At 37.4% G+C, this 22649-nt stretch overlaps 1 protein-coding gene across 1 annotated transcript; it reads left to right on the forward strand.

Moving 5' to 3' along the window:
- The first annotated feature begins 1939 nt into the window (after positions 1–1939).
- On the forward strand, positions 1940–22026 carry LOC129276618 (uncharacterized). The gene is made up of 7 exons (XM_064109648.1): positions 1940–2112; positions 11771–12055; positions 13094–13323; positions 13919–14216; positions 17277–17311; positions 18799–18897; positions 20484–22026. The coding sequence occupies exons 2-7, from the start codon at positions 11849–11851 to the stop codon at positions 20701–20703; spliced, it is 1089 nt and encodes a 362-aa protein (XP_063965718.1). The 5' UTR covers positions 1940–2112; positions 11771–11848; the 3' UTR covers positions 20704–22026.
- The last annotated feature ends 623 nt before the right edge of the window (positions 22027–22649 follow it).

Genomic DNA, 22649 nt, shown 5'->3' on the forward strand with positions numbered 1-22649 from the left:
GTCCTAGTTAATTCCTACAAAGAAACCTTAGAATGTCCCACTTCAGGTCTGAATTATCTAAATTTTCAGCTCGCGCTTCGCGCTCGCATTGTTTAGCGAGACAGGTACATATCATGATTACACAAATTTGATTATAATGTCCCTTTTTAGGTGTGAATATAAAAAAAATTTAGCTCGCGCTTCGCGCTCGCATTATTTGATCAGTGAGATAGATATCCGTTTAATGACATTGTCCTTAAAATGTCTCTATTAGGTCAGTATAACTGGCAACTGAGCACTCTTCGCGCGCTCACTAGCGCACTCACTCAGTGATTAAAAAATGTTGCTGGTGCCCCCCCCCCAATGCCGTGACCCACGGTACGCCACTGTGGACATATCTATGACAATTCCTTGCATATTTAAAAACATGATTGCAAAAAAAATGCCAAAATATTTCAGTCATCCCCCCACCCATCAACACGGATTTACGCCAGGGATATTTTGACAACTTTATGGAATACACGAAAACAATAGGTACCTGGGGCCGTTTCATAAAGCTGTTCGTAAGTTAAGAGCGACTTTAAGAACGACTGGTGATCATTTCTTGTGGGAAATGATGTTCACCATTATTATGTTCATTGGTGATTATCTAGCGCGTAAGAAAGGTTCACCAGTCGTTCTTAAAGTCGCTCTTAACTTACGAACAGCTTTATGAAACACCCACCCGATAAATCAAAATTTGTGAGCGCGCAGCGCGAGCAGAAAATGTTAATATTCAGACCATAAAATTGACATTTTAACAGAGCACTTTTAAAAAATCAATTTGTCAATCAAACAAAATAATGAAAGTTCGATTTCCGAGGTGAAATATGTTTTTTTTATATTGACTTCCAAACTTAAAATTTAAGCTCCATATTGGACAAGATTATGTAAATCACCTAACAGGCAAGTCGAGTGCAAAGCGCGAGCGAAAATCTTAGGCCTATATAGTGACATGAAAGATTCTTTTTATTTTCCAAGTCTTCCCCTCATCTTATTTTATTCACTCGTTTTCCTCCTCTTTTTTTATTTTCTCTTTTCCCTCTTTCAAACTCGGATATTTAAGATCCATGGTGAACAAGATATGTAAATCACCTAACAGGCAATGCGAGCGCAAAGCGCGGGCGAAAATACTTGTTATTTTCCAAATCTTCCTCTCATCTTATTTTATTCACTCGTTTTCCTCCTCTTCTATTTTCTCCTCTCTTTTCCCTCTTTTTTTTCTTTGCTTGTTTTGGTTTTCTTTTTTTTTGCTCCGCCAATAGGGGGGCCCGGCCCCCCGGGCCCCTCGCCCCCCCCCCTGGATCCGCCTATGCATTTATCTGCAGCTTTACAATATTTTGTGTATAACAAGAGGGACCTTATTCCCTTAATCCACATCAATCCACTTTTGTAGGTATCCTAATCTTTCTTTTGTAACAATTCTTTTTCTTAGAATATATCCTGTTAAACTTTCTTGTTGGTTATTATATTGGCATTTAGCAGGGGCGGATCCAAGCTTTTCCAAAAGGGGGGGGGGGCAATTTTTTTAGAGAAAATAAAGGATATTTCGTCCCCGAAAAAATTTGACAAGCGAAAAAAAAAAGTCTTCAACCACAAATAAAGGATATTTCGTGCCCGAAAAAAAAATTGACAAGCAAAAAAAAAGGTTTTCAAGCTCAAATTAGGGGTTTTTCGTACGCGAAAAAAATTGACAAGCAAAAAAAAAAAAAAAAAAAAAGGTCTTCAAGTTCAAAGAGGGGGCACACCTTTGTTTTCATGGCATTTTTATATTACAAATTTTTAATTTTGCTTCTCGAAATGGATCCGCGCCTGGCATGTAGTGATTTTGACGGAAGATATGAAAGAAAGATAAATAAATGAACTGAACTGAACTAAATTCCCTTCACAATGGATCTATGAGCATGTCATACTCCCTTACGTACACCATTAGCATTTCATAGTCATACATATATCCTCCCATCGTTTCTTGTTTGTTTACGTAAATTTTGTGAACATTGCATTATTTTCCAGGACGGGTGCCCGGTTATATTATTATTAAGCAACCTTTCATTAACCAGTTTACTTGGTACCTGCTTTGTATTATATTATGCTGTAAGTATCTTCATTTGGTACTTCTTTTAAAATGTTTTGTCGTACAGTTAGTATACTAACCTCGCATGTTGTGTGAGTGGTCGCAGCTCAGGAGATCGGGAACGTAACGGTATAGGTATCGGGTTACCAAGGCCAGGCCAAGCGTCGGGCGCGGCGCGAAGTCACTACCGGTACCGTACCGTTAGGGACTTCAGCAACGCAGCAGCGCGGCTGGATGGAACTTTATAGCAACTCAGCCTCAGGGAGCCCAGGACTCGTCCGTGCATGATTTTTACTCTCTGGAAGCCGCCTGGCTAATTCTACCCCATTTTGGAGAGCATATGTCCGCCTCGTAATTACACTCTCATACGAAGCCAGGGCTTCTATCTCATAGACCCACACAAAGGAAGCCAAAACCTGAAACTTTCACCCCGAGATTTCTACTTTCCTTCTAAAACTAAAGATCTAGACCTAGACCTAAATCATGTACATGGGATTAAACTTCATTTCCGACATCTCTACGCTCTCGTTGTTATTTTTACCTTTACCCTTTACCTTTACCCGAGATTCTGGAAGAATGCTGATGATCCCAGCAGTCGTGCTTCCAGTTCAAGTCCTTCATCCTTCTCGTTAGTTAGGTATCTTCATAGCAGTCTAGCTTGGAAATCTGCACCGTCCTCAATATTAGTGTGGTTTATGCATCATAGGGTGAGCAGTACCGCTGGTCTGCCCACACCTTGTCTAGCCTTATTTTGAAACTGTTCACCGTCTGAGCAGTGACTACCTCTTCGGGCAGCGAATTCCAGTCGTTTATAATACGCTGGCTGAAAACATCTTGTCTGATCTTCGTCAAGCATCTGGGTTTTGAGAGCTTCAGACTATGCCCTCTTGTGTTGCCTGTTGCATACACAAAGAAAGTATCACCTGGAATGCGTTCAAATCCATGGATTATTTTGAACACCTGTATCATATCTCCTCGTCTTCTGCGGTACTCAAGAGAAGGAAGATTGAGTGCTTTTAATCTCTCTGTGTATGTGCAGTTTCTGATGGAATAGATCATTTTTGTTGCTCTCTTCTGTACCTTCTCAATGGCTTTACTGTCCCTCTTAAATCTAGGATACCATATAGAGTTGCCATAGTCAATGATCGGCCTGACAAGTCCTTTGTACAGTTTTGGGATTGTAGATTTGTCTCTACATTCAAAACTGCGGCGAATGCATGAAAGTATCCCATTGGCTTTTTTGACAACATATGCAACATGGTTATGGAATTTGAGATCTTCGTCAACCAGTATGCCAAGGTCTCTCTCCACTGCGGTATGCTCAAGAACGTCTTCTCCAAGTGAGTAGGAGTGTTTGACATTTTCAGGGCCTATGTGTAGTACTTTACACTTTTGGGAGTTAAAGTGCAATTGCCATCTATTACTCCAGTCAACTAGTGCATCAAGGTCAGCCTGAATAGCACAGAGGTCTTGATTAGTAGAGGCTTTGCCATATAGTTTAGTGTCATCGGCATATATCTTGACTTTCCCCTGAAGGCCGTCTGGTAGATCATTGATGCAGAGTACAAACATTGCTGGGCCGAGGATACTGCCTTGCGGCACTCCGCTCCTAACCCTTGTCCAGTCAGATAATTCATTATTGACTTTAACTCTCTGCTGTCTTCCTCGGAGAAAGTCCGTTATCCAGGCTTTGATTTCGCCACCTATACCATAAGCCTCAAGTTTGGAGAGGAGGCGCAGATGAGGGACACTATCAAAAGCTTTTTGGAAATCCAGGTAGATTACATCGATAGGACTTCCTACATCCAGCATCACTGTCCATTCCTCCATAACCGTCAAGAGCTGTGTCACACATGAGCGTCCAGGAACAAAGCCATGCTGTTCATCACACAGAAGATCATTTTCTATAAGGTGGCCAACTATTTCATCCCGAATTAGTGATTCTAGGATTTTGCAAGGTACAGGTGTCAAACTGATTGGTCTGTAATTTCGAACATCCACCTTGCTGCCTTTTTTGTGCACAGGTACTACATGACTGACCTTCCAGACACTTGGTAGTTTACCCTCTTTTAGTGATGCATTGTAGATCAAGGCAATGGGCTTTGCAATAGAAACAGCAGTTGCCTTCAAAACACATGGGTGGATGCCATCTGGTCCTGCACTCTTATATTTTGACAAACTCACTAGTTTCTTATAGATGTCATCTTCCGAGATGGAGATGGAAGTTAATGGCATTCCTGAATACTTTGATGCAAGTGAAGGGATGGATGTCTTATCCTCATCAGTGAAGGTGGTTGCAAAAAACTCATTCAAAGCATCTGCTTTTCCTTTATCTGAAGATATAGGGGTTCCGTCTGGCCCTCTGATTTCCCCTAATCTACAGGATGTATTGAGCTTGCTATGGGCATACCTCCAAAATGCTTTGGGGTTGGACTTCACATTGAGAGCTATATCTTTCTCATAGTTTCTGCATAATTTCTTGGTGGTAATTCTCAACTCTTTTGCCAATCTTTTTGCCCTCATGATGTCAACAGGGTGATTGGTTCTCTGTGCTTCCTTCCATGCACGATGTTTCTGGTTCTGTTTCCGAAGCGCCTCTTTAGTCATCCATCTCTGCTTCTTACGACGGTGTTTTGGTTTAGACAGAGGTATGAATTTTTGCATTTTGTCTCTCAGGATATCACAAAAGTACTTCCATGCATCATCAACACTTTTACCATCCAAAGCAGAGTCCCAATTGTTTTGGTCAAGTTCTTCACACATCTCTTCATACTGTGCTCTGTGAAATTGGTAATGAGGAGTGGAGTTAAGGACCTGGGGACTGTACACTGTTAGATCAAAGAGGATTCCAATATGGTCACTTCTTCCAATACCAGGCACATAGTCAACATGGTTAATCATACCTTCCTCATTGGTGAATACAAGATCTAGTGTGCTGGGATGTTGTCCTTCTCTATATCTGGTATGTTCACCGATATGCTGGTAAAGAAAACAATCAGCAACAGTTTCTATAAATTATTGTTCAGCATGTGACCTTGCCCTTCCAAGATCCCAATCAATGTTAGGATAATTGAAGTCGCCAGCTATGAGGACATGCGAGGGGTTGACAGAGGTGACTTGTGTGAAGGCATCTTTCAGTTCCTTATGGTTGTCTACTGATGGGCTCCTGTACATACATCCTATCAGTAGTTTCTCATATCCTCTAAGGCTCATCCAGATCCATACCGACTCTTGAAAATTGAACTGTAGATCACATTCATTGATGAGATGACAGAGATCATTAGCAACATATATAGCAACTCCTCTATGCCCATCCTCCAAGTTGCAGTGCATATCATACCCCTGTAGCATTAGATCTCCATGTGTCAGAGGGTTGTGATAGTTTTTAGGGAAGATCTCTGTTAATAGAACAACATCAATGTTCTGTGTTTGTAGAAGGAGAAGCATCTCATTTCGTTTGTTTAGGAGTGAGTCACAGTTTGTATAGAAGACTTTTATCTTCTTATTATTGGATTTTCTTGAAGGCATGGATAAATTTACACTATCCTGTCCATCATCCTGCCCTTGATCATCGTTGGAATCCTCACTGCTTGTGGTATCCTCTTTTTCACTACTGTCCAGATCATCACTGTCAGTGTCACTCTCAATGTCACTTTCAAACAGAGAGTCATCTGTGTCCCTCCTTTGACTTGTATTGCCGGCATCTTTACAAGAACTTTCCTCCTCAGTTGTATTGCGAACATTATTAGGAAGATGGTTTCCTTCTTGTTCATGTAGATTGCCAGTGTCTGTAGCCTTGTTGAGTAGTGCATTATTTGAAGAGGGAGACATATTAAGCTGAACACTTCCTTCCATATCATTGTTCATAATGTGTAAATCATCTGTGTCTCTGTATTCATTTAAAGTAGAGCAGCTACAGCTAGCCATGTATGGCAAGTTCACAAATGAATATGTTTCTTCCATTTGAATTCATCAAAAAAAATGAAATAACGTTGGGGAAGTACAGTAAGAAACAAGATGGCGGCGTAAACATCGGGCAAGTCTCTTCCGTCTTTTCACAATATTTTTTCATTTTTTTTGATGAATTCTTGTTTAAAATAACAACGAGAGCGTAGAAACGTCGGAAATGAAGTTTTATCCCATGTACATGATTTAGAGCTAGATCTGTTAGAAGGAAAGTAGAAATCTCGGGGGCGAAAGTTTCAGGGTTTTTTGCGGTACACGCAGATGAATAGGGAGGACTCCCTGGCTTCGTATGAGAGTAACCTTATGTTAGTAAATGATTTTTACTCTCTAGAAGCCGCCTGGCTAGGTAGAATGGGGTCGCAATAGCACTCAAAATAAAAGGGGAAAATAAAAATTATGCACTTACCTCGATTAGATCAACGGACGGTATGTGTATGGATAAGGTCTATCGTGAGACACAGAATGATCCTGACGTCATCGAGGCACAAACTGGACCCTCAAAAAAAAGGAAAAGTTACAGAAATATTTAAAAAAAAAGAAAAGTTAGACCCCTGTCGTGTTCGTTCTCGGTATCGATCGGCCATTTTGTTTTCAATTTAACAGGAGAACGAATGAGACAGAACTTTTCCTTTTTTTGAGGGTCCAGTTTGTGCCTCGATGTTACGCATGTTAGTATTTGTTAATTGTAGCAGCCTATGGTTACCTCCTGGGCTCCAGTTCGCCTTGTGGGCCGGAGCTTTCTAGGATAGCGAAGGTGAAGTGCAGACAAAAACAGATGCCTTGAATCGCGTTGAAATAATGGTCTTTGCATGCAAAGACCACAAGTCAAACTTGAAGAAACTCTAATCTCTATCATGCAATCAGCCCCTCACATTAGGTATGTTACAAAAGCGCCCTTGAATGAGGCATTGAGTGTGCTGCCTATAATGGCAGGGTGACTGGGCCCACTGGGGGCATTGCTTTGTATAGTGTTTGCATGTGCAAGGAAAGGTTATTCCCCATGACATTGTTTTTACGTAGTTGAATGTTTATGGCAGCTGTCTAGAGTTGAAAAAAAAATCTCACTCGGTGATCTTGCGACTCTGTGTGCTACTGGAACTTTGGTCTTGCTTTCAACGTCTTGCTATTCATGTTTACAGCTGTAGCATCCCACTCTAAAAGGTATTCATTCCGATAGAACAACATTTCAACTACATTGTGGTGAAATTTGAAAGAAATCTACGGACGCTAAATGTGTTTTTTATGTCCCTGTTTCGGCTGCGTCTGTAATTTTGGGGAGTGTTGTTAGACACTTCCATATGCCAATGTATGCGCATTGTTGTTTTCTATTAGTGCACCTTGGTCCCAATTAAGGTCACAACTTTTGTTTTCAAAAACAAAGGAATACATAAGAATTGAATAGGCGATTTGTACGAACTTAAAACTACCATAACTTGTTACTTGGGCTATTGAAATGAATGAGGTATTAAATGAAGGTCATGATGAGCTCTAAATGATGCTATGAAGCAAACACCTCATCTCTCAAATTTTTTTTTTTTTTGTAACATACCTACTCACTTTAAGGCCCCCATTCCACAGAGGAGAGGCATTTGAAGGACCTTTGAATGACCAAAAATTGGTAAGGTCTTGCACTTGCAGCAGTCTCCAAGATCACTGAAATTTGTCACTTGTTCACTGCAAGCACCCTGCCTGTGGTGGGGAATTCACATGTACATGCAGATCTAGATGCAGTACAGATGACACACATACAAAGTTCATTAAAATATCACTTTTATAACAAAAAATACCAATTTCCATACAGTTGCAATTTATTTTTCATTAGTAACCTGGGGATCATTTTTGTGTTCACCAGAGCTGAGTGTTTTTAACCAAATTTGCATTGACTTTGTACACAGAATTACGTTTTTTGAGCAATTTTGGGTCTGACACGCACTTATGTAATGTTGCGTAATTTCTGAACTGCGTACCCAGGCATTGCAATTTTGGTCTCAAAAGATGTGCAAGTAAAATTGACCCCCTCCCAAATTAAGTAAGGGTTAAATCTTAAGAAAAAAATCAATAATTTATGCATCTTTTTATTGTTAAAATAAATTCTTTGTCCAAAATAACATACATGTAGGAATCGACACAAAAATCATTTTAAAAGCTTAAGCAGAAGCAGAGTTATACAATTTTGACAAAAATTGGGTAGGGTCAACGACATTTTTGCCCCAAATTGTTTTTGGGGGCAGGACCCCTTTAATGTTTGACCGATTTTTCTGAAAAAGACACCAAATGCTCAGGAGTAGCTGCTTTTATGGAGCTGGTCCTCTCTGTGACCTGATACATTACCATTCTACAGTGCGTATCAATACAAAGTTTACACTTACACAAAATCCTGTAAAATGATACATTTGTAATATCCTGAAGATTTTCCCACATTTTAACATTGGTACAGATCCATTTAAGCAAATGAAGATATAACTGTCGAAAAATATTTCCGCTTGAGTGAGCACCACCTACTTTTGAAAAGTTAGTGAAAAATGATTTGCGCAGAACTTTGTAATAGTTATGCGAATAAAAGTAGACCTTAATCATGAAGAACATGTGGAATTTAGCTAGTAAAATTGATTTGAAGATATATTTTACCTTTTTAACTTGTTTCCTTTCCCGAAACACTTTGAAGAGTGCATTGCGCCCCACACCACTCCTCCACACACCGAGGCCATCGTGACGATATTTGCTTTACACTGAGCTGTGATTTACATGAAATGGCTTAGGCTTGATTTTCATTTTGTTAATCATTGTCAAGCTTGGAAGAAGTGAGGAGAAACAAGTATTAAATGAAAAAATGAAATGTAAACCCACTTTAAATGATAAAAACTTTAATAGTGAACAAATGCTGAAGATGTCTGATATAAACTTTTGTTCAGATTCAGTTAGGTCCTCAGATCCAGCTGGCACAAAAAGGGTGAAGGTTGTGCTTACTAAGTGTTGAATTTTCAATTTGGGTTGCCAAATTGTTACAAAATGCTTGAATGTATCCGTTTTATTTCAATTGACTAAAAGTGCAAGGGAAATGTATGAGAAATGTTTCGCAGGGTAAGTTTGATTTCGCCCTTTCCCCTTGACACAGCGTGAAAACAAGCATTTCTGCGCAAACAGATTTCTATGAGCTTTACAAAAATGGACAGTGTTCACTCAAGTGTAAGATCTGTCAAAACTTTTACTTTCATTGGATGGATGAGACCCAAACCCAAGATTATATGTGAAAAAATTACCCACATGTTGTATATTTTCTTATTCCCAGGGCTTTTTCAAAGTGTAACATTTTTTTTGATACGCACTGTATAGCCTTCCACTAGTAAAATATAAAAAAATTTAGCTCGCACTTCGCGCTTGCATCAATTGCTTACATGTAGTTCTATGACCACCCTCTTCATAGATAGATTGCTTTGGATGTCCTGTTTTTAGTTCTAAATCTGCCAAAAAAATCAGCTCGCGCCATTGCGCTCGTTTATTTCATTCTTTATTAAACATGTGTTTAACCAGTTCAGTTTTCAGGTTGAATAGTGAGAAATGTATTCTATTTATGACATGTATGAGTCACTGCAAAAAGTCATTGACAAGGCCCATTTTCAGAGCAGTTAATTCAAAATTTCAGCTAAGCTTGCATGAATATTTATATACACATTATTTTACAAACAGTGCTTGGAATGTCCAATTTTCTGGTCGGAAATCAAAATGTTCAGCTCGCGCTTTGCGCTCAAATCAATTGTTTGATTAATTTATCCATCCTCTTCATGCTTACAGTCGCATTTTCAGTTCGTATATAATTGTTTTTTCCAGCTCGCGCTTCGTGCTCACATTTTTTTGATTTAATAGTGAAATATATATTCAATTCATTGATCACTGCGAACAGTCTTTTAGATCAGGTCTTTTTGCTTGCCAGTATATTAAAGTTTTCAGCTCGCGCTTGAAAATTTCACAGTCAGGCCACATGGAATACCAATCTTGTTCTTAAGAAGGAAAATGTAGTAAGGACTTACCCCTAAAAAGAGAACAAAACCAGATTTTGGCGGCCGCGACGGGGAAAATGTCAATAAAAATATTATTGTAAATATGGTCTCAAGATTATGATATTTTCACCAAAAAAAGAGAGAGGTATGGATGTTGAAAATGATGATGTGGTAGTCCTAAAGTGGTCAGAACTCTTTTATACAAGACATCAGCTCTTCTCTTCAACTAGAAGAGATATAGAAATATGATCCAGGTATCATAGAATTGCTTTTTTGTGATCATTTTTATACAAATTATTGCATTATCAGTAGACTTTTGCAACCAATTTTAGTGTTTCATCAGTAATTGTCTTTGTCTTTTGTTTTTCTGTTGGAATATTTAAGCTGTAATTTGTACCATTTCTTTTCATTTCCTTGTGAGAGTCAGAATTTAGTTTATGATTTATTCCCTAGACCTCTGATTTAAAGTTTGTACACATCTGTAAAAGATATAAAGCTGTCTGAGTGTATGCCAAATCCAATCTAGGTTAAAGGTCCAGCAATCACACAGATATGCTTTTCACACTGCACTTTTTGTCCCAAATTGGTGGTGCTAAGGGGGGGTCTTAGCCCCACCAATTTCCCGGGGTTAAGCTTAGCCCACTTCGTTTTCACACTACGTTTTTGCAAAGTGGGCTAGCACGGTAAATAGTATGGTACTATCTGGCCCTGCAAAAAAGCAGGGTTAGCCGGCTTATTGTGGTGCTAGCACCACAATTGCGGTGCGAAGAGATGCAGTGTGAAACGAAACAGGGCTAAGCAAAAGCGGGGCTAAGCATTAGCCAATCACAGAAGTCGCAATTGCACGTTAATGCGCTCTGTATGGTAAAATCATCAATATTTATGAGCTGTGTGATTGCCCGGGGTTAAGGCGTTAATCCCAGCTAAGCAATAGTACGGGGTTAAGAAAGACAGTGTGAATCGAAAAAAAGAAAGTATGGGGTTAAGGATAGTCCGGGGTTAAGGATAGTATGGGGGGTTAAGGAAATACAGTGTGAAAAGCATAAGAGATAGTTATTCTGTTCAATCTTTGGACATCCAATGAGGATTTTTCAACCTTGTCCTGGCCTTCATGTTGGTCCTAATCATGAGGGCTATACTGTATCTGACTTTATTATCTTTGCATTGTGTACATGACCCTTATGCTAAAATAAAGAACATGCTCCCAATGGATGTGTATTCTTTGATATAGTATGATTTAATATCACATATTTTATGCATGTGTACAAAGATTTTTTTTTTTAATGGTCCAGTATGATAACTGTGGCAATGCTGACGTGGTGAGTGAATTAAAATTTGCTGACACTAGACATTGTGATAAAGCCTGTGTCTTACGGGTGCAGCCAATTGGGCCGTCCCATCACTGATGTTCTTCGGCTTGCTTTTTGCACTGTTTAGCCAGGAAAAGTTAGATATATATATGTACCTTTTGGGTGGTAATGTAGCGAGTTATGTAACATCTGTAGGTCATAACATTTTAACTTTGGGTCATTCAGGTTGACAACACCAGTTTATCATTTGACACCCATAAATTGTCAAATTTGTTATCCCATAATTAATGACATTTGTATAAGCAGGGAAGTGGGAGTTCTATCCTCCCACTTCCCTGGTATACATGTACATGTGTAAGTCTTTAATCATTCTTATAAGTCATTCATACTTTGTATGTGTACAGGAGATCAGGGATGAAGATTCTGTTTCCCCTGAGGAATGGATTGGCTCTTTAATAGCTTCAGGCACATAGGAGTACAGCATGTCACTCGAAAACGGGAAGAGCAGCTTCTCTCTAAAGCAGTGCTCTGATGAAACAGAAGAGAATGATGTAAAATGGGTTCATTTGAACAGTAGTGCGATCCAAGACAGCGGAGTGATGGCCGACAACGAGCTAGAAGAGATGGGACAACCGTATCCAGAAGTCCAAAATGTAGAATCCAAGCCTCAACTGGGATGCAAAGATCAGGTAGATAAATACTTACTTTTCCTTAATCCTGTGAATGCTAGAGGCATTGGCCCGTATTCTGAAGTTGGGTTTTACTTAAACTCAGGTTTAAAGTTTTGGTTTAAGTATGGATAGCCAATTGTTACATAAATCACCTAACAGTAGAGATGTCATATTTCAGCTCATTTGACTCTCAAATCATTCATAATTGTCTAGGAAGTATTAATAGGTGATTGTCTTCACCATTGAAGAATCAGCAAAGAGCACAGTAAATATAAGAAACATACAACTTTGACACTTGGCTTCCCATAATCTTAGCACAGAGTTAGACCATGGTCTAAGTTAAACCTGACTTCAGAATACGGGCCCTCATGTTTACCTGTTCATAGGTCATACATGTATTCTGTGTCTAGTGGTAATGTACTTTCCAAGACATTAGGAAAGGACTGAAGCATGCAAATGTGTACAAAAATTATGAAGTAAATTCTTACACAAATGTCTATTAAGGTGATTTATTGAACTGTAGGCAGATGGCCCTGAAACAATGTTTTTTTAAATGACATTAGAACTACTAGTACTATTGGTATTAAAGGACTTTTTAGAGCATCAAGGAAGGTGAGGTAAGCACTCAATTGCCTTGTCATTTTTTTTTAAAGAAAGAATGGCCTTAAATGTGAGTGGAGCAGTGTGGCCCAGTTGATTAGTCTTCTGACTTTGAAACAGAGGATCGTGGGTTCGAATCCCAGCCATGGCGTAATTTCCTTCAGCAAGAAATTTATCCACATTGTGCTGCACTCAACCCAGGTGAGGTGAATGGGTACCCGGCAGGATTAATTCCTTGAATGAATGAGCGCTGAAAAGCAGCTCGAGCTAAAGCCGGGGTAATAATAATAATAACATCGCGCCTCGGAATAGAATATTTCTAGATAGATGGCGCTATATGAATGCCTATTATTATTATTATTAATGTGCAAAAGAATCCTGAATATTAGCACTTGCTTTAATTTGAAATCGAATTACAAATGATCAGAAAATGCTATTCTTTGCCTCTACCAACAGCTCATCAAATCCAACTGTCCGGAGAAGACAGTTTTCTTGGCGAGTGTCGCTACAGTGGTCATTGTATGCTGTTCCATGATGTCCTTCCAGTGGTTTCTACCGTACCTCTACACGGCATACCTCTTCGTCCTCTTACCAATCCGTGCCTATAAGTACACTGCTATGAAGTGGCAGTTCTTCCTGGCTGATTGGTGCTACGTTGCCAATTTGATGAGCCTCTTATACTTATGGTATGTCCGTCTTAATTTCTTAAACTATGGGTGATTCAGATTCTGGTTGGGATTGATCTATATTACAATACAAGTGGAACACCTCTGGCAGTCTCGCGTGTATTACGGGATTCGATATAGCAACAATCCAGTTTTATTGATGTAATTCATGAAACTTGGACATGAGAGTAACCATGTATCCCTGAATATCCTGTGTGCGTTTCAGGTGACCAAGACATGGCCAAGATCAAAGGTCATTTAAGGTCAATGAACTTTGGCCGTATTGGGGATATTTGTTGAATTGGCATCATAACTTTGAAAGTTTATGGATCTGTGTAGTTCGTGAAACATAGACATAAGGGTTATCAAGTATGTTTTGCACACATCTTAGGTCACATGATTATGGTCAAAGGTGATGTTGGGTCAATGGTCATATTATTTTATTATTATATCAGTGTTTTCTTTTGTGAATAATTATTCAATAGCTGTTTTCAAAGTAAGCACTGTTGCTATATTGAATTGCATAATGCAGGCGAGACAGCCAGAGGCATTCCACTTGTTTCGTCAATGTCTTTGTTATCTTTTCATGTTGTCTGACATTTCTTGTCCGACACAGGGCTGCCCCATACAAATCCACCTTCTTCATGATCGTGTTTGGCGTGTCCAACGGTCCCGTGACGTGGTCCATCATACTCTTCCGAAACTGCCTTGCCCCACATAGCATAGAGCGTATGACATGCCTCGTGATCCATCTCATGCCTAGTTTGGTCACGTACTTGATCCGATGGTATCCCACCGAGACGTCGCAGCACTGGTACAAGGACTTTGCCGACACCACCCTTGTGGAGATTGCTACGGGATGGGAATTTCTGTGGTTGTTGGCGGTGCCACTTGCTTGCTACTTGGGCCATTTAGTAAGTGTTTGATTGTTGCACTTGTACATTACTCTTAACTCCTTGCTCTTTGCATTACGTTAGTGCATAAGGCTGCTGAATTATTTTCAGAGGTGAAAATGGCAATACAAGGATTGAAATTCAATGTAACAAAAATCTGTAACAGGACCACGCATCATGGGGTTAGAGCATATGTGGGTGATACAAATGAATAGACACTACTTCTTTTGTTTATTTGAAGTTTCAACCCAAGTCAACAGAGGCATGCCATCTTTTGTGATCGTGGTTGACTGTAGCATAAAGAAAATTTTAAATTCTTATTTTCATTTGATTTTGATGCCATATTTACTCTTCTGTTCATTCAATTTTAACACTGTTTGCATTTAAATAATATTGCTGCCGATGGAACATTGCCATTATTTTGGATATGGTTACTTAAAGGACAAGTCCACCCCAACAAAAAGTTGATTTGAATAAAAAGAGTAAATCCAACAAGCATAACACTGAAAATTTCATCAAAATTGGATGTAAAATAAGAGTAATGACATTTTAAAATTTCGCTTAATTTCACAAAACAGTTATATTCACATCCTTGACGGTATGCAAATGAGGAGACTGATGACATCACTCACTCACTATTTCTTTTGTATTTTTAGCTCATCCGGCCCAAAGGGCCAGATGAGCTTATTCCGTGGCGTGGCATCCGTCGTCTGTCCACAATTTCAAAATGCTTCTTCTTCGCCATTTCAAGTCCGATTTCAATTCTGTTTGCTTTATATGATAGCACTAGGTAGGGGATTCAAAACTTCTACACAGAATTTTGAAATTAATTAAATATGCTAATTTATGCGCATTTTTCAAAATTCACAAAAAATGCTTCTTCTTTATTTGTGGACCGATTTTGCATTTTTTGCTTCCATCTGGTAGAGCTTCATGAGGTTCACCAAACTTCTTCACAGAATTTTGAAATTTTGACTAGAACAATTTTTATTCTAATTTATGCGAAATTAATTTATGCATATTTTTTAAAATTCACATAAAATGCTTCTTTATTTGTTGACCGATTTTGATTTTTTTGCTTCCATCTGGTAGAGCTTCATGAGGTTCACCAAACTTCTACACAGAATTTTCAAATTTTCAGTAGAAAATTATTTATGCTAATTTATGCAAAATTTATTCATAAATTACAGAAAATGCCTCTACTTTATTTGTTGACCGATTTTGATTTTTTTTCTTCAATCTGGTAGAGCTGCATGAGGTTCACCAAACTTGTACACAAAATATTGAAATTTTGTCTAGAAAATTATTTATGCTAATTTATGCAAAATTTGTTCATAAATCACCAAAAAATGTTTTTTTTCTTTTTCATTGTTGATCAATTTCAATTTTGTTTGCTTTATATGAAAGCTCGAGGTGGTGATACAAAATTTCAACACAGAATTTTGAAACTCATTAAATATGCTAATTTATTCATATATTTCCAAAACTCACAAAAAATACTTATTTATTTGTTGATTGATTTTGATTATTTTTGTTCCATCTGAGAGCTACATGAGGTTCACCAAGGCACAACACAGAAGAAATTTTGACGAGAAAATTATTTATGCTTAATTTATATGAAATGTATTCAAAGATCACAAAAATGCTTCTATGTCATTTCTTCATCAATTTAAATTCTATATCCTCAATTTATGTCACCAATGTAACTCACTACAGTGTCAACTGGGCTGAAATCAAAATTGTGTTAAATTTCAATGCGAGATGCCGGATGAGCTCCACATCATTGATGTGCTCCACATCATTGATGTGCTAGTATTATGTGAAATATGAAATATTCCCATTTTCTCCCTGTTGTCGTGTGAAACAACGGTTAATTCCTCCCTGAACATGTGCAATTAGCATTGTTTAATACTATATGGTTCAATCAAGTTGGTCCTTATTGTCAAATCTGTAAAAAATGAAATATTGTATAATTCAAACAGTAAAAAACAAAAGAAATAGTGAGTGAGGGACATCATCGACTGTCTCATTTGCATGTCACTGAGCTGTTCATATCACTGTTTTGTGAAAAATAAGCAAAATTTTAAAATGTCATAACTTTCTTATTTTACATCCGATTTTGATGATATTTTCAGCATAATGCTTGTTTGATTCTCTAGACCTTTAAAGAAATGAACTAAATGTTCCAGCTCAGTTTCAGTATGGTATCTTTAATATTGGTACCAGCAAAAATAGAACTTTGACAAGTACTTGTCAAAAGTGTCAGATGTCATGTGCTTCACAAAAAGTAAATACTTAGAAGTGACCTTGCTGAAATGCCAAGAAGTCTCCTCAACCTGTTGCAACCCGTATTTTTTCACAGTTACATGGAAAATACCATTTATTTCAACATTTTCATAATGTCAGCTATACAAAGATAACAAATAGGAAACGAGGTCTATGAAAAATAAATTTGATCTTAAAGGGGTACTTTGGGCTAAAAATGATTATATCTAAATAAATAAAGTAAAATTCACCCAGCAAAATGCTAAAAATTTCTTCCAAATCTGATAACAATAAAGTTATTGAAAATGTAGCAATGTATCAATATTTTGTAAAAACAGTTACATTTATATGTAATACAAAATTTAAAAGAAAAGTGCTAGTCAATATTTGATTTCAATGTTTATCATCCCCTGCAAAATATTGCAGATAACACGATATATCGCAAAGTATGAAAATTCATATATGTTAGCATGAGCTGCAATTCCCAGCGATAAATCACCGTAATCACAAAGCCATTATAGAATATTCAATATTTACTTATGCAGAAGAACAAGTGGGTATGATATCACCACTTTGTTCATTGAATATTCATGAAGACCTGTTTCACTGAAATAATGTGAATCTCTAAAATGTCATAACTTTGGTATTCCTTGTCCGATTTCACTGAAATTTTCAGTGTTTTGTTTTTGCTGATAATAATTTTTCTGTTAAAATCATATATTTAGCCTGGAGTACCCCTTTAACAAAAACAATACCTGTTATAAATTACATTTTATGTTAATTTTTTTCAAAAAAATTATCTGTCTTCTTTTACAGGTATTGTATTTACTATTCTTCATGTGGATTTTAGGGTGAGTACACTGTATGCACATGGACGTATCTACTACAACTGGACATTCAACGAATCCCCTCCTTTGGGCCTAATTAAAACCGTCACCGCTAATCCTTTTATAAACATAGCGCTGGCAGCTGACACCCATCAAGCCGGTCGTGAAACACGCTGTCACTAATGGACAGCGGAAATCAATTGTGCGCTGCTCCTACACATCGCAATTTTGTTCGTTCACTTTATCAAAAGCAATACACAGCAGCGAACGTAAGCGCTATGAAAATGATCGCAGAAAGCAGGCGTGCATAAACATATTTTTTACGTACATCGCTAACAACCGCTCACAAAATGCATTTACATCACCGTGCAGATTATAATAAACAAAGCAAAAAAGTAAAAACTCGACGGAGAAATGTGCGGAAAGACTTTAAAAACGCATCTTTTGCAGACAATATTGATGACAATAGTCGCACTTACAATGTACCTTCGGTCAGAAGTTTATTTTCATTTGGGGATAAAATTCCAGAGGATTGGCGATATTTAATAGGATTTTTTCTGATGATCAGACGACAATTGCACAATATTGACAGCGTGAAATAATGTATTGAAAACCGGAAATAAATTGCGCATTGCATTATAGGTAATGCAGGGACTTTCCCTGATCGCAGTGATCGAACTTACATGACTGTATCTGGTCGAAAGAGGGCCAGAGATCGAGTGGTGACGATCATGGGTCGAGAAGGGATTGAGTAAAAAATCGCCCCAGCGTTTAAAAAAAGCGTCAAGAGAAAGTTAACTGTGTGACAGTAATTTTGGCAGCTGGAAACAGGTGGTGGCCATAAAATGCTCTCGTCGGATGTCCATTTGTAGTAGGTCCACGGTATGCATAATGTAATTAAGAATATTATTTAAAAAATGACTGGTGCAATTTCTTCACATTTCAAGTGCTTTCAGGAGGAAAAATCATTTGATTGTATTTGATAATTTATCAATTTAATGAAGGTATATTTCATTTTTGTCTTACTTGCATCTATAGCAGAAGCAAGACATAGGCACCTCTTTTCTGACAGAGTTGAATGTATTGAAATTAAATTTCAGGTCACTAGTAGGTCATAGGTCATTTGAGGTCAACAAAATAGTTCATTATCAAATGAATGCGTTTGTTTTTGTGAATATGTTATATAATGATAATGATATATTGAATGAAAGTATGCATTATTTACATGTTATGTAAATGCACAATATTAATGTTTATTTGTTTAGCTTTGTGTAAAATTATGCAGTACGATAATGTATAATCATTTTAAATATAGAGGGCTAATCAGAATGCCAGACATATATTCCATTATTTCAATTTTATTTGTGGCAAAATGTAGTCTTTGTACTAAAGACTGGATACAAAAAAAGGGAATCATCTCTTTCTATTTCTTGACTGTGAATTTTAGTATATTATTGTTATTAATGAATTTACACAAGTTATCAGTACCGTACATTTTCTTTTCCTTATAGGTCAACTTTCAGTTCTTCCGAATACCTCAACAATTACACCTACATTGTTTATCAGGGCAATAATTTCTTTTCCCGAGCTATTAGATGTAAAGGAGGAAAGTAAGTATTGGTAGTAGATTAAGATTTTATTTCCTTATTTTAGTGACGAGGGAAAATGACGAAAAATAAACGTTTTATGATGAGAGTTAACACTGCACCCATTTTAATAGTCTACTGCATTTATTCATGTCAAATATAATTTCACTCGCACAACATACATACTATATTCCAGCTAACCCAGATGGGAACAAGAATGAAAAGTTGATTACTGACTGTAAGAAATTGTCCGTAGCAGGCATTTCCTTGAAACGAATGTGAGTTTAACCTCTTGATTGATTCAGATTAATGGGATTATGATAATTGGTCATTTTTTGTATACATGTATATCCATAGGCCTATATTAGTGTCCCAGGCACGGGGGGGGGGGGGGGGGGGGGGGGGGCACTTCCATTGACGAGTGGATACCATGCGCGACCATGGGGTCCCGAAAAGCACCCTAAACACGTATTTTCCATATTCTGAAAATGCACCCCTAAACCCTACCCTTAACAAGTATTGGAGAAAAAAACAATATTCTTGCCAAGTATTCCCTGAATTGACCCCCTAAACAAGTACAGCCATATTTTTATTATGTCGCGGACGTCAGTCGTCGATCGGTTTTACCTTTACCTACATCATTGGGTTTAGTACGGGTCTTGTTGGGGCAAGAAGTACATCCTTTATAAAACATTTTTGTCTTGTATACCCTCGCAAATTTGACCCTAAACACGTAGCTTTCCGAGCGAAATACATACCCTTTTTTCATTATTTCAGTGTTTTTGACACCCTTATTACCTACGTAACGTGCCCTATCTTGAAAAGACATCCTTTATACGTGTTTTTTTGGTCGCGCATGGTATCCACTCGTCAATGTAAGTGGCCCCCCGGGGTCCCAGGCAAATAAAGGAAAAGAAAGTTTGTTGTAATGAGATCACCAAGTTGATTCAGTGTTAAGTATCATATTTGTTTGGTCCATGAATATAGCTTTGTGGTAGTTTCAGGAACTGGGTCTGTGGGTATCAAACCTGCTGTTGATGGAACCTGTTTGATCACAAGTAATAATAATCAGCTTTTATATAGCGCTTTATAATACATCGGAACGACGTGTCTATTAGCGCTTAACAGATTTATTATTACCCCGGTCATCGCCTTTGGATTCAATCAGTCATTCCCGCACACAATGTGTGCACATCCTCCACTCCCTGGGGAGTATTCCAGTCAGTCGCCAGTGAGGCACACACAGTACTGGAAAAGCTACAATGACTTACACAATGACTCTCAAAATGATTTTCACATCTTACCGGGTACCCATAAATGGAAGTTACCAGCACTTATGAAGGCAACACTTTGCTGTTACCCAACCCTTGTAAATTCTGATGACTTTAATTATTTTAATTCGAATTTGACCCTCCTAAAATTCAAAGTGTTGATGTCATACAAAAAAAAACCACTGACTGTCATACATTTTTTTACTCTGTTATGCCAAACAATCAAGTTTTGGAGGGCCTTATTTTTATATTTTAATTATTAGCAACATGCTTTGGCCCCTGTCCTTTAGTTTAATCTCTTATCCATCAACCACTATAAATTTACTTGTTTGCTCTCAGGTTTAAATTGTTGGTGTACCTGACTTTCCAGTGTATATATGCCTCAATAACAATCACCTTGACGTGGCTCTGGTTCAACTTCTGGATCGCTCACATCGTATTCTTGTGCTCTGTCTTCACCATTGCTACCTACAACGGGTCAACCTATTACCTAGACCTGTTCCCGAAAAAGGGCTATGCTTCCGATCCGTATCGACTTTGTGGAAAGTTACCCGAGTGAACTGGACCCGTTCTTGAGGCATAGAATGTCTTTAAATCTAACCCATGTTGACTGCAGATAGTTAGAGGAATGATCATTCCCATCTAGGTTTATTGCCAACAGTAGGCTTTTAATTCTGTGCGTTATCAGTTAGATAGAAAGTCTGGATAAAAACTTGCTAATGCCTCAAGTGCAACCTATGAAAGCATGAAGCCATCAACCATGTCTTCTAAACCTGCCTGGTGGTAATTGGTAAAGTAAAATAAAGGTTACAACTACAACATGTAGGATTGGCAGTCTCCAGGAAATTTCATTTTTTTCTTCAACGGTGGGAAATACTGGGAAAATACTTGTAAGTACTGGGAAGCACTCAAGTGGAAAAGGGAGGTACGGTGAAATGCTAGAATATGCTTGAGATTAACACCTCTCTAGAGGCAATACCTGAAAATATTCAAGAAGCGTTTAAACTTGCCATGATTAATTGTAACATGATATTTATTTTAATTTCCAGTTGAATTGTATATTTTGATAAAGTTGAATGGGGTGAATGGTGTGTGATTTGTATATTATACAAAAAATATATTTTTTGTGTGTCTATCTTCCTAATTTTCTTGGTAGATACTTTTGACTTACCTACCTCTGCATTCTGGTCAGTATTTCCTAGTATATTTATAAAATTGTATTCTTCATGATATGAAAATAATCGTAAATAGTCACTGTTTTGCTCTGTGCATATCCTATGATATGATAGAAAGAAATTTGCTATAAACACTTACTTACTTTTGACAAATAAGTTGGTGTTTGTGATATTTGCTATTTATTTGAATTGTTAAATTGTTACCGGTACATATTTTACAAGATTTTTAATTTTTTTTAAAAGAAGATATTTTTAATGAGCTATCAATATTGTGTTTGAATGGAATAAGGAAATGATACTACTTATCACTCTAATGTTTTTTTTTTGATAGACATGTTAATATTGGTACCATTTTTACAACAAATACTTTTAAAAAAATATGCAGTGTACTATATGCAAGTGTATTGATGCATTTTCCCTTTCTGCGAGTTCTTCAACCGTGCTTTTCTTTAATAAGTGACTTTGCGAGTACTTAATAATGAGTCTGTGACTGTATCTTACAAAAGAAAATCCATAATAATTTATTGTACTAAGGCCCATAAATTTTGGTGATGTGATCAAGTGTATCTGTCAATTTAAGCTGAGAAAAATATTGTATAGTATTTTTGAAATGTAACAATTCATTCCTGGTGCAATTTTGCTTTTGAACACATGCTATTGTATATATTCAAATGGATGTTGAGTGTGATATACAGTATATTTTTGTATATATCTCATTGATGGTCTTTTTATTGTAGTACATATGTATATATATATATATATATATATACATATATATATATATGTATATATATGTATATATACATATATATATGTATTTATTGTAGAACATATGTATATATATATATATATATATATATATATATATATATATATATATCCTGCATGAATTAAATTATGTATGCTGATGGTTTAAATAGCATCATGTGACCGATCATATTCTCACTATTTTGCGATGATGTTGAAAACGGAACGCCCACTGAAGAAAATTTACTATTCCGTGACGTCAATGATGGAATAGTGCACTGTGCCATCAATCATTGACGTCACAGATCATTGTCACAGATCAGGCAATCTCTCAGGTCAGCGAGGTGTCTCTACTGGGCAAGTCCCGTGAAGGGACAGCGCAGGCACAAATCCGCATTCCGCTAAGCGTGTCTTGGCTTCAGGAAAAGTAGGTCAGTCAGCGCAGTGCGTTAAATGCCAGTCCAACCTCGGACAAATAATTCCCGCTATACTTGGTCAAAGCCTGGTATATTTTTATAAAATATATATATATATGTATTTAGTGTGCAGTGGATATTTCTCATTTTTTGGTCTTGTTTCTGAT

Source organism: Lytechinus pictus, chromosome 14, assembly GCF_037042905.1.
Source record: "Lytechinus pictus isolate F3 Inbred chromosome 14, Lp3.0, whole genome shotgun sequence".
Classification (NCBI taxonomy): Eukaryota; Metazoa; Echinodermata; class Echinoidea; order Temnopleuroida; family Toxopneustidae; genus Lytechinus; species Lytechinus pictus.

What these genes read in the sequence shown, in the direction of transcription:
- LOC129276618 (XM_064109648.1), top strand. Translation starts at nt 11,849, where the DNA reads ATGTCACTCGAAAACGGGAAGAGCAGCTTCTCTCTAAAGCAGTGCTCT. An exon ending in CTTGCTACTTGGGCCATTTA is followed by an intron (nt 14,217 to 17,276) that starts GTAAGTGTTTGA and finishes CTTCTTTTACAG; the next exon opens with GTATTGTATTTACTATTCTT. An exon ending in TTCTTCATGTGGATTTTAGG is followed by an intron (nt 17,312 to 18,798) that starts GTGAGTACACTG and finishes TTTTCCTTATAG; the next exon opens with GTCAACTTTCAGTTCTTCCG.